The sequence below is a fragment of the Seriola lalandi genome, unplaced genomic scaffold, assembly GCF_002814215.2.
Source record: "Seriola lalandi dorsalis isolate HSWRI2012SDOR001 ecotype SW California unplaced genomic scaffold, Sedor1 jcf7180002054899, whole genome shotgun sequence".
In the NCBI taxonomy this organism is placed as follows: Eukaryota; Metazoa; Chordata; class Actinopteri; order Carangiformes; family Carangidae; genus Seriola; species Seriola lalandi.
In genome coordinates this window covers 415,103-427,331 of record NW_019525451.1, presented here as the reverse complement: position 1 = coordinate 427,331, position 12,229 = coordinate 415,103, and the positions used below count along the sequence as shown (strand labels likewise).

The 12,229-nt window shown below is 43.5% G+C and overlaps 1 protein-coding gene across 1 annotated transcript in view; it reads left to right on the top strand.

The window, feature by feature from the left end:
• The window catches only part of LOC111672370 (NGFI-A-binding protein 1), a 15,747-nt gene extending 3,780 nt beyond the window's left edge, over positions 1-11,967 (top strand). Inside the window, exons 3-9 of the mRNA XM_023429776.2 lie at positions 2,218-3,020; positions 3,116-3,249; positions 3,353-3,404; positions 4,254-4,373; positions 6,489-6,657; positions 8,949-9,113; positions 9,250-11,967. Of these exons, the coding sequence (XP_023285544.1) occupies positions 2,220-3,020; positions 3,116-3,249; positions 3,353-3,404; positions 4,254-4,373; positions 6,489-6,657; positions 8,949-9,113; positions 9,250-9,326 (1,518 nt within the window). The 5' untranslated portion in view covers positions 2,218-2,219 and the 3' untranslated portion in view covers positions 9,327-11,967. The remainder of the gene's footprint in view (positions 1-2,217; positions 3,021-3,115; positions 3,250-3,352; positions 3,405-4,253; positions 4,374-6,488; positions 6,658-8,948; positions 9,114-9,249) is intronic.
• The last annotated feature ends 262 nt before the right edge of the window (positions 11,968-12,229 follow it).

Below are 12,229 nucleotides of genomic sequence, written 5' to 3'. Positions count from 1 at the left end.
CACACACACACACACACAAACACACTGAGATGTTCTTAAACATACACATACATTATTCAGCGTCTAATAAAACACAGAAGAAGTAAAAATATGGAGCTTAAAATATTCGGACGTTTATCTGTTTTGCCCGGATGTGAAGTTGCGGCGTACGTGTTTCGTTGGCGTTTGTCTGACTGTATTTACACGTATCCTCCCAACCTCCCTCTCGAGACAGAATATAACCTCGGTTTCTATTTCAGAAACACATTTGGTTGATTGGAGATATTTCTATCACCTCACTGAGCAGTTTGTAGCTGAGAGAAAGAAGCAACAAGAAAGAGATTGAGTAAGATAAAAGCTAAAAACGAGAATTTTTTAAGTTGCTGTGTTTCCTCTGCTCGACTTTATGCAGATGGATCGAGTGTTTTTGGATATTTTAGATATGAACAATGATCTGATCGAGTGGAAAACAACACCAGCTAAAGGATTGTTGTTTAACTTTGAGTAGATAGTCGTTGATCAACCCAGGTGTGTGTGTGGAGTTTGGATGGAGACAGATGAAAGAAGCTGGTGCGGAGGTGACCTTTGCCTCACTGATGTGTCACACTGACCTCCATTTGGAGACGAAGCCGCCGCCTCGTCCGTGTCATGGCTTTGACCGAGAGCTTCGCTAAATGGATCTACAGGCAGCTGACTTTTAGCCGCTGGTCTGCTTTGTGGAGATTTCAACATAAACATAAAGACGGGTCATGAATCAGCAGCAGGAGCAAAGCTAAACTAAAGGTGTTGAATCACTTCTGTCTTCTCTCGCTCTCGTTTTCCCGACTCACTCAGGCTGAGTCGAGGCCTGCCTGGCTCCCTGGGCTGAGGCTCTCTGGGCCTATTCTGGGCGAGGCGAGCCCACCACCTACACATCCTGCAGGGGTGGAGAGAGGCATGTGGTCCTCCCAGCAACCCGGGCCTGCTGACTGCCACTCCTCTGTTAGCTGGGCTTCCGCAGGGCCTCACATGCACATAGGAACAGCCAGGAACAAGCCTCTCTCAGATCTCCACTGTTGCTCTCTCTCTCAGTTTAAGGTGGCGAGTGACAAGAGTTTGGCACAGATCTGAATGTTTCTCTGCTTTTGAGATTGTAGGCAGAGTGAGCGACGCCGTCACTTTCGAAGATAAATACCGAAGTGACGGGCTGTCGGGGAAGCAAACAGCCACACATCCCAGCCAGAAAAACTTTATTCACACTCTTCTGCAAACGTGGAATCTCATACCTGTAGAAACAAAGTGACGGCGGGTCGATTAAAAATACAGTTTTATCACAGAGTGCGTTCAAGCAGAACGAGACGTGAAAGCACTGCGAGGAATGTCTTTCCTCAGTTGTAGATCAACGCTCTTCAAGTGTGAGATCCACTGAATTAGTGCTGTAAGAGGCAGTTTTGTAGTTTTTAATTCATGCATCTGCAGAGTCTCACTCTCTGTGTTTGTTCCACACCTGAACAGACGTAGATTAACCAAACAGGAGGAAAAGCAAAAGACCTGAACGTCCTACAGGAGCCATTCGAGCTAAAAACGCTCAGCACTCGTGGCGAAAAGTCAAATTTAACCTTTTACACGCACCTGTCGAGGCCTGATAACCTGAAACCCTGCACCTGCCAGGAAGAGTGTGCACAGTACAAATATAATTCATGTTTGATTTTCTTTTTTTTTGTAGAAACGTGTCTCCTTCAGTTTCCAGTGATAATTCCATAAATCAGCTGTAACTAACCAAGAGAGCAGGTTTAGATTTGTCATTTTAAATTATACCTTTTTTTTTTTGGCAGCTAATTAACAAATACCAGGAAAAACTTGGACGTCTTGTGACTGTGACATCTTTACTTTTCAGGTTCAGTCAGTTTGTGTCTCTTATCTCTGGGATAAACTGTGATAACTTCTGAAGAATTCACGATAGTGTCGGTCGGTGCGGAGCGTTGCTCAGCAGACAGCAAGTGACTTATCTGACATTTCAACCTCAGACACATGATGTAGAGATTTTAAAGAGCAAACACATATTACAGTAAGTGTTGGGTTAGCTTAGCTTAGCATAAAGACTGGAAACAGGGGGAAACAGTTAGCATGGCTCAGTCTGAAGGCAACGAAATCCAAATAGAGCTAGAACAAGAAAGTAAATCACCTCATTTCCCAAAATGCCGAGCTGTTCCTCTAAAGAACAAAGTGTCTCATTACCGTGTGTGTGTTCCCCCTCAGGTATGGCGGCGGTGTTGCCGAGAACCCTGGGTGAGCTGCAGCTCTACAGGATCCTGCAGCGAGCAAACCTGCTCTACTACTACGAGGCGTTCATCCAGCAGGGCGGCGACGACGTGCAGCAGCTGTGCGAGGCCGGCGAGGAGGAGTTCCTAGAGATCATGGCCCTCGTCGGCATGGCCAGCAAACCGCTGCACGTGCGCCGTCTGCAGAAGGCGCTACGTGACTGGGTCACCAACCCGGCCATCTTCAACCAGCCGCTCACCTCGCTGCCCGTCTGCAGCATCCCCGTCTACAAGCTGCCCGAGGGCTCGCCCACGCTGCTCAGCGCTCAGGACCGAGCCAACACCGCCAGCGTCAAGATGCCCAAGGCCGTCGCAGCCGCCTGCTCAGATCCAGGGAAGCTGGACGTGGCGCGGGACAAAGTGTCGGCCGGGTCGCCCCTGCAGGGCGGCAGCGAGGCGCGGTTCTGGTCGGGCCACAGCAACGACAGCGAGCACAGCCTGTCCCCGTCAGACCTCGGCTCCCCGTCCTCACCCAGAGACGCTCTGGAGGCTCTGGATGCTGCGGCCGTCCAGTCCGTCCTGGAGTGCGTGGACCGGATGGCGCCTGGACTCCCTAAGACAGATCTGGCCGAGGTCAAAGAGCAGCTGAAGAACAACAAAAAGCTCGCCAAGATGATCGGACACATCTTCGAAATGAGCGACGATGACCCGCGGAGGGAGGAGGAGATCCGTAAATACAGCGCCATCTACGGACGCTTTGACTCCAAGAGGCGGGACGGCAAACACCTGACTCTGCACGAGGTTGATGAATATCCGTGTGTCCTCTGGATCCTTGAGCTTTATGTGTTTGTGTTTCTCCTGAACTAACCTGCCTCATGTGTGTGATGTATGTGCAGCTGACGGTGAACGAGGCGGCGGCTCAGCTCTGTATGAGGGACATGGCTCTGCTGACACGTCGGGACGAGCTGTTCGGACTCGCCCGGCAGATTTCCAGAGAGGTCACCTACAAATACACCTACCGCACCAGCAAGTAAGAGCTCCGTCGGTCTTCCTCTGCAGAGGCCGCTCAACGTGTTGAAGTAGCTGTTGTGTGTGTGAAGGGATGAAGCTGATCTCCTGCTGTTTCTCTGCAGGTCTCGCTGTGGAGACAGAGACGAGCCGTCCCCCAAAAGGATAAAAACAGAGGTGAGGTTCCAGATGTGCAGCGGTGACGTTCAGGACGTGAGAGAATGTGCAGTTGGATAATGGAAACAGGTCTCATGGTGGGAGTGATGTGGCTCTTACCCAGTGTAACGGATCCAGTCTGGTCCATTCTCGTAGCGCTGAATCCGTCACATTTAACACGGTCGAAAACTCACAACGATCCAAACTCCACAGACTCCTCCGAGTTTAATTAGCGCCGCCTTTTCCTAAATCACCAAACTGCTTTACAGCAAATCCCCTGTCGTAAAAAACTACGACCATATAACTGCACACTTTACGACAGATAATAGAGAGACGTGTAACCTGAGCGTAACGCAGCATTCACCCTACACATTGACTATTATACAGATATAATACATGTGGAATCTAAAGAGCATCAGTCTCTAGCTGCGGCTCTTTCACTCAGTCAAGTGTTTAACAACGGACAGAGTACAAAGCGAATCTCCTGACGCTCTCTCGGGCTGAGAGCTGTCTTGGAGCTCTGAATGGCTCCTCTCAGTTTGTGAGGCGATGATGATGGGAAACATGTGGCGGCTGCGAACTGCGCAGGAAGAGCTGCAGATGAACCGACACCTGCTCAACGACACGACTCTGAGCTCCTGAAGGGAGTTTCCTCCAGAAACCATCAAAGGAAATTCATTATAAATACGTCCCTTATCTCACATTATTGTTTTATGAAGCTAAAATATAGGGAGGGGAAAAGACAATCAATAGGTAATAGTAATTATCTCAGACAGAAAGTAACTCCTCCTCCTCTGAAGACATGTCCTCCTTCATCTTAAGTGTGAAATAATAAGAGTCTCTGACCCTCTGTCTTCTCGACGCCTTCAGGAGAACTTCTTCGACATCCAGGAGGCGCTGCAGGCCATCCACATGAGGCAGGAGATGCTGAGGGAGCAGCTGGCCTGCGCCAAGTTGAAAGGAGAGGAAACGGTCGGGCGAAATCTGCAGGTGAGCAGACGAGTGCAGTAAATAACCGTCTCTGATTCCTCTAAATGTTTGAAGGTCGTCCAGGACGCATGTCCTTCTGTAACGAGGTGCTGCTGATATCTGCCGGTCTGAGCTGCGACGGACACGGAACTGACGAACAGACAGATCAATAAATGTGCAAGAAATAAACAAACCACCTCCTTCAGATTTTCTTAAAGCAAAGAGCAAAGCTTTTATTTCACCGTCACATTAGTTCAGACAGTTTCCACCTTCATCAGGGAGGAAAGTGTAAAGAGATAATCGACACCTGCTGCTCCAGAGACGACACACCGGAAATATCAACATGACAAAACATGAAGACATTTTGCAAATATTTTAAAGTGTCCCTGCTGGTTAAAGGGCTCATCAAGACGTGTGTATTACTCCACTGCTGAAAATAGTCCCCAACAAACGTGCTATTTCTCCTGTTTGATAAAAACTACAGTGAGCAGCAGTTTGAGGGATTTACTGAAGGTTGTTTCTGACAATAACAACAAACACAGACTGTTGTCATCTTTATCAATAAGTGCAGTTGTTCAAAAACCAATCCTCGGATCTGCACCAAAAAATAATGTTTCATGTTTCTTTCACCAAATGTTATATTTTTAGGGCTGTTTTCCACAAATTATTTTAGTTTTGCTTGACAGGATTTAAAAGTGGAGCTCAGCAGATAAACTTTGCTCATTTCTCAGCTTTTACACTCATTTTTTTGCTTCTTTTTAGCATCAAATATCATTGTTTTAGTGTAATTGTAATATTTTAACACAGAAATATGAAAATGAAAGGTGAACACAGTGTTTCTGTGGGTCCTCAGCTGCAGATATATATGGCGACAGATGTCCGTGTCAGCAGATGTTTGTGGCAGCAGGATCCAGTTTGATCCCAGTAATGGTCGTTATTGGTTTCCATGCTGCCGCTCTGGCTCGTTCCTAATTAGAGCCGGAGTGTAGGAGGAGAGCTTTATGATAACTCATTACCCAGAAAACACATCCATGTGAGCTGTGTGCGTGTTTGACGTCTTCATGCGTGTTGAACATGTGTCCTGTCTCATGTATTATCTCTGTGTTTGTGCGGCTGCAGTTCCACTTGTCATTTTGATGTGATTTCCAGAAATCGCATTCAGAGGGAGAAGAGATTTCATGGCTGCATTCACACCGCCGGCCTTCTGAACATCCCATAATAATTTAAAGTGACAGTGACGTGCAGACTGACAATAACCTCACATCACTGCCGGTTTCAGCTGCTGTTTGGATGAAACGGAGGTGTCAGCTGTTTGTCACTCGTCCTCCGTGTTGATGCTCGCTGACTGCCTGGATCAGATTATTACAGTCATTTCCAATAATACATTTAGTCTCAAGTGCAGTTGTGGCTGTAACAGCTGTCGTTATAGTGACGGATGTAGTCGCACTTTCTCAAAATAACAGTTACAAGAGCTTTGCATTTATATCGGTACATGAATATATTCATAAAGTTATAAATAAAAGTGATAATAAAAGAGTTAAAATGAATTAAAATAGGGTGGGACAACATGATGTAGAATTATAACTCATAATAATAATAATGATAATAAATACAGTGTTTCTAGGTTTCTCCTAAGTTTAAAATCTTTTTCCATTTTAATTTAGACAGTAATTATTATTTCTAATAATTAGAATTAAAGTAAAGTTTACAGTTTAAAACGTACGGTGATTGACAGTATATTTACTTTAATAATAAAGTTCACAGTTCATGGGGAACACATGTTTTTAGCGGTAACTCCCGTTCAATTTAATCCTACGGATCAATAATTACATTTGCTGTCATGTGAGATCACTGGGTGAATGTTAAATCATTTAAAGCTGAAATAAATCGTGAGTGCAGATCATTATGTCTTTTGTTTTCTCACGTGATGTCGACCTCTTCCTCGCCAAAGTATCTCTGTCTCTCATCAGCAGCCGTCTCTCTGCTCATTAACGTCCTGTTGACTGTCACTCCACTTCATTTCAAATGGATGTGAAGTGAAACTAACAGCCCGCAGTTGAGCGACGTCACTCGCAATCGTGACATCACAGCGATCAGCCGATGATTCTGACTTCGATTTGTCCGTGTATCCGTCAGATGCAGCTGGAGCGTCTGCTGGCGAGGCAGATGGAGATCCTGCAGGACGCCGCCGTTCAGGAGCGACTCCAGGCTCTGGACTGGAGGATCCCCCCCGCCGCTTTAAAGTACCTCAACGACGCCCAGAACACTAACGGAGCCGCCGCCGACGCCAGCAGAGACAACCCAGGTGAGAAACAAGCCCAGAGACCCGAGAATCTGAATCTTCCAGACACAACGACTCCATCAAATCTAGATTTAAACATTTCTTAATGTTTTAGAAGATCATTTCATCTCAAAATATTTTAAAACATTATTTATATTTTCATTTATTATTTCTACCCACTTGCAAAACCTGGATGTAAACGTCCTTAGCTTAGCTCAACAGCTACTTAGCACCTGTAGCTTCAACAAGGCGGAAACATAAAGGACAGAGCAGAGATCTGACCCTCTTAGTTAGAGTTGGTCTTCAACCTCTACGTGAATCATAAATACATCTCAGCTTTTGTGTTTCTTTAAATGCTGCTTTGCAAAGTCGTGGTTGGCTCACTGCTGCCTCCTGTGTCCAATCAGGGGAAGACAGCCGAGTACTTGCCCTCGGTTGGTCTTTATACTGAATCTGAGGCTAATTTGACTTGATCTGTTTTGGAGAGTTAATTTGAAGAGATTTATTTCATGTCATAGATGCCACAGGATGTGAACGATGTGTCTGTGGAGGGAAGCAACACCTATAGGTGCAGGCTTTCTGCACCCAGCCCAGGCAGCTGTCACTTTTTTCTTTTCTGTTTTTTCATCTCCACCTCTCGAACACCGAGGGGGGTAGAAGAAGAGAGAGAGAAATCAAGACACATCATTATTCAGGATCTTACTTCTCCTCCAGGCCTCGTCTCATTTTCATCCTTTGCCTCCCTCACCCACTCCCGACAGCTCATTATAACGCTGTTCCCACAAATGCCACAATGCACCTGTAATTATCACGCCCACGCCTGTTTACCTCCAGCCAGTTGCCCAGAGGGGGGCGTCTCTCTCTCTCTACCTCTCGCTCGCTCTCTCTCTCCTCCCCCTCTTCTTCTTCTCTGCTTTCCTTCCTCTTGTCCCCTTTTCTCTGTCATTTGTCATTTCTTCTTCTTCACGTCTTCTGTTGGTCCAAACTTCTCTCCTTCCACACTCTAGTTTATTTCCTTTTACTGCCTCTACGTCTTTCTTAGCCCTTATTCATCCCTTTCTTCCTCTTTAGTCTCTTTTCCTAAACTAAAAATCAAACTCCGCGTAAGTCGGCCTCATCGAAAAGTCCTCACACCTGTTTGCAGTTGTGAATTAACGACATATTCTGGGTGAAAATTGCTCCTGTACAATATGTTTAAACAAACTGTCACAATCAACCAATCAGTCGAATGACAGGAAGTTATTGGCAACTACTTTGAAAGTCGTTTTTGTAGATGCCACTTGGAGCTGTGGGAAATTATAACAGGCTTTTATTTTGTTATTTTCTGACATGTTATCAATTAGATTAGTAGGTAATGAGAATAATCGTTGGTCCTACACATACGACTTTAAACTGAATTTATTTGGATTTTGGACAGTTGAATAAAACAAGCTAATACAGCAACTTAAGCTGGGTGGATACTATAACTTGTATTTTCCACTGCCGCATTTCATATCCAAAACAATTCATCTGGACTAATAAAATCCACAGCATCAGCTAGAAAATGTGAATATGAAGCGTCGTATTCTGTTTGCCTTTGACCCTGGGTCACAGCAAAACAAAAAGTATGATGACAGACAATGAAATAAGAAAGTACAGACTCAAATGAAAGTAAAAAGTAAAAGATGCTAATGTGAAGAGGAACCAGGATAAGACTGAACATAACACTGAGTAACAACCTGTGAAACGCAGATTAACTGTGTGTCAGTATTAAGCAAAGAAGAGTCTAGTGGTTCAGAAAATACAGTTAAATCTTCTCTCTCTCTCTCTCTCTCTCTCTCTCTGTTTCTTTCTTTCTCTCAAAAGGAATAAAAGGCAAACACGAGGGATCAGCAGCTTAACTCGCACTGACACACATGCTTTGTAACCACTGGGAATATTGAACATGTAAAACAAAGACAAACATCTGGGCTGATGTTTGCTTTTTTTCCAGCTGGATTTGCTCTAGTCCACGGCAGTTTGATTTCATATTTATTTAGCATTCAGTGATTTACATGATAGGACAGGAAGAGCTGAAGTGATTTTATTATATATATATCTATAATGTATAATATTTGACAGGCTTTTAGGTTTAACAAAGAAAAACAGAAAATATGTGGAAGTTTTTAATTTTCTTAAAAATGGTCAGACTTAAAAAATTAAACTAATAAACTTAAATTCTTGATGTTTCAACCACATTTCAACAAATTCAACAAATATTTCGATGTTTTTGAGCCACAGATCATAAACAAAGGAATCAAATCAAAACAACAACGATCTTGTTTCCTGTTTTCCAGACGAACGTCCGATCAACTTGCGGGTGGTTAGTCAAAGCATGCAGGAAGGCGACCTCCCATTGGGCAAGCAGCTAGCCAATGAACTGAAGCGTCATCACAATAGCAACCACAACAACAACAACAACAACAACAACAACACAGACGAGACCAAAACACCAGCAACAGGTCAGTGATCAAGGACAAGACGATCTACTGTATTGAATTTGTTCTACGGTTCCGACTTTGTAGGTTTGTTCAAAAGGTTTTATTTTGAATTATAAACCTCTTTGCTGATGATGCCGTGTTTTATCTTTGTGTTCAGAAAACGGGACGTCGCAGCGGGCGACCAGCAACGCAGAGAAGAAGATCATCAAGTCAGAGCCCGAAGACTCCACATAGTGCCTCCCTCCCACCCCCCCCCCCCATTCATTCTACTCACACCTGACAGTATGCAGTTATTACCCGTCAATAGATACTAAGCAAGCACAGCCACAGTAGAGCCTTAACAACCAATGTTGCCTCATGAATAGCATTTATTTTTTTTTAATTTTGTCTTTTTGTTTTGTTTAGTTTTTTTGTTTGTTTTTGGTTTAAAAGGTATTTGCCAAAGCACCTAGAGAGCATGTCGAGAAGCGCCTCAGTGCTCTACAGGTCTTTGTCTGTTGGTTAATTGTACGTGTCAGATGTACATGTAATTTAAGAGCGATCGGTTGCAGACGTGTTTATACTCTTTACCTCCGCCTGGGTGTTTTTCTTTCTTTGCTTTCTTTGGACAGCCAGGTCGCAGGAGGATGTGAGCGCGGGGATGAGTCTTAACTCAAACGTAGATTCAGAGATGAGACAAAAAGCAGAAATGTTGGTCTTGTTGCTGACACTTAATATGACTACCACACAGACAAATATTTTAAAGTCTCTTTCACTGGTTTATATTTCAAACCCGAAGCTGCAGGTGCTGCAAGTATTCAATCTGAAATTTTTAAATTCCAGAATATTTCAAGCGTCTGTTTCTTCTTCAGACTTTTAGCAGAACTAGCGCTCTGGGGATTGCACTTTGTTCCAGACTGAAATATATGAATAAATATTGGATGAATTGCATTGAGATTTAGCGCAGACATCCATGGTCAAATGTATATTACCCTAATATTAATAGCACATTTTTAAGGCGTTTGTAATGAATTTTTAATACACTTGTGCTCATTTACAACCATTTTTATGAGAACACAAGGTGCTAATTGATGCTTTCAGTTGGTGACCTGTATATACGAGCATATATGAACATTTACTGTCATAAATATAAAGGACAAACACATATTAATGGTAGTCATACAAAGTGTTAGCTAATCTTGAGAAATGTAATTGCCTGTATGTTTCCGAAAATTCACAAGCCGTTCTCACGACTCAATAAGCCAACTGTAATCTTTGAGAAGAAGAAGCAACTTTCCAGCAATAGCCACAGATGGAGCAGCGTTTTGCTGGTGGCTCGTGGTCGTTTTCCTGGCCGTCACCACGCCTCCTCTGAGCCTCCGTCATTCTCCCAAATCCAACTTAGGTGTCTGCATTTGTACTGTAACTCCAAAAACAAAAGTCTAGAAGTACTGTAGGGAGAGTGAGTTAGGATTCAGCCCCTGTAGCAGGTTAGCGTTTCTGTTGTGTTTAATCCTTCCTTCCTCGCTCTTGTCTTGTGTATATTTATGGGAAGTAATTTAAGAAGAGGATGTATAGGAGCTGTTGTGGAATAACAGCAGGGGACATCTGTCATTCGTTTTGGCAGGATGGCTGGGCTGGCATGCCGGAGGCCGAGCTAATTGGTTCATTTCACTTTGTAATTTAGCAAAACACTGCTGTTGAACCAAAACCATGCATCTACAAAACAGGGAGTATTTCAGGAATCAAGACGCCTGTGTGTTTTTTAGAAGTAATCCAACGAGCTTTCAGGAGGCCTCACGGGTCGTAAAATCCACTCAGTGTGAAAACTGTCAACTGCAGACAATAAAACATTAAAGATTGCAGGTTTGTGGTTTTTCAACAACAGCAGCAAAAAGCAAAATTCCTGTTTATTGCTGTTCTTCACGGAGCAGCGGCCTGGGTTCTGTAAATAGTACCATGATAACAAATAGTGCTAGCCTAATCTCTCAACCAGGGTTTTCCTTTGTCAAGTGTAACTTTGCTGTAGATTTTTGGTGTCAATACGGTGTTTATGTATGTAGAGCAAAATCAAAAAAAGAAACCTTACGTGTCATTGAGGAAAAAATACAACAGTGTGAAAGTGTCTGGTGTATAAAAACATGCTTTACATGATGATAATGTTAATTAGCCTTAGCTCTTAACAGTTTTTAATCCACCTGTGATGGCCATCAGTGCATATTTCAAAGATGTGTTTTTGCTGTTTAGAGGTAGATACATAACAAATAAGTGTTCGCTGTGTGTTCGTGTGTTCGCCACATTGTGTAAATACGTCCGTTTGGTCTTAACTCCCTGCAGATAGTTTAGTCTCACTCAGCGTAATGACAGACCAATGCAATATTTATGTAAGTAATAAGTCTATTTGCATACTGTATGGATCCATCGTTGTGTCATGTGCTCAGTAACTGTACGTCTGTCGTCACCTACAACGTGGGAAATGTTTGTATTTGTTGTCTCACTTTTAGTGCACAGAGCACTGTGTTGTATTTAAAGGCATTGTGCTCTCTTCATGAAAATCCATGAGGTTGTTTTGTTTCAAGCCGCCACGCTGGCAAAAAAAAAAAAAAGAACAAGGATTTGAGGCCGTGATCTGTCGTAGAACTCAAGTTTATGGCATCATCTAAAGCGGCTGGTGGATTGTGGGAGTAAAGCCGAACACTGGCCTCGTGAGCGTCGTACCATGTTTCAGAGAATAGCGCATGTCTGACCTTCCGTCTCACTGATCACCGTTCTCCTCACTGTTTATTGTAAAGTGATAGATTAGGCTTCACCTAGTTATGCACCTGTTTTTTAAACACTAATATATTTTATTTGTTATACAGCACATAAACATTAAACTTTATTTTTTTGAACTCTATTGTGTGGTGCGTTCTGTGATCAATGTCATCTGAATCCACTTTAAACCTGTTATTTTGGTTTTGCATCATAATATGACAAAGATTTATACATATCTGATCAAACTCTGGCCCTGTTCCGGTTGTTGACGTTGGCCCAAAGCTAGCCTGATTGCTGCTAACTGGAGCTAATTCTCTGGAATTAAATGACATTATATTTAGTTGTTTAGTTGTTTGCTACTCACTGTAGACATTAGCATGTTAGCATCGGTGCAGTGGGATATA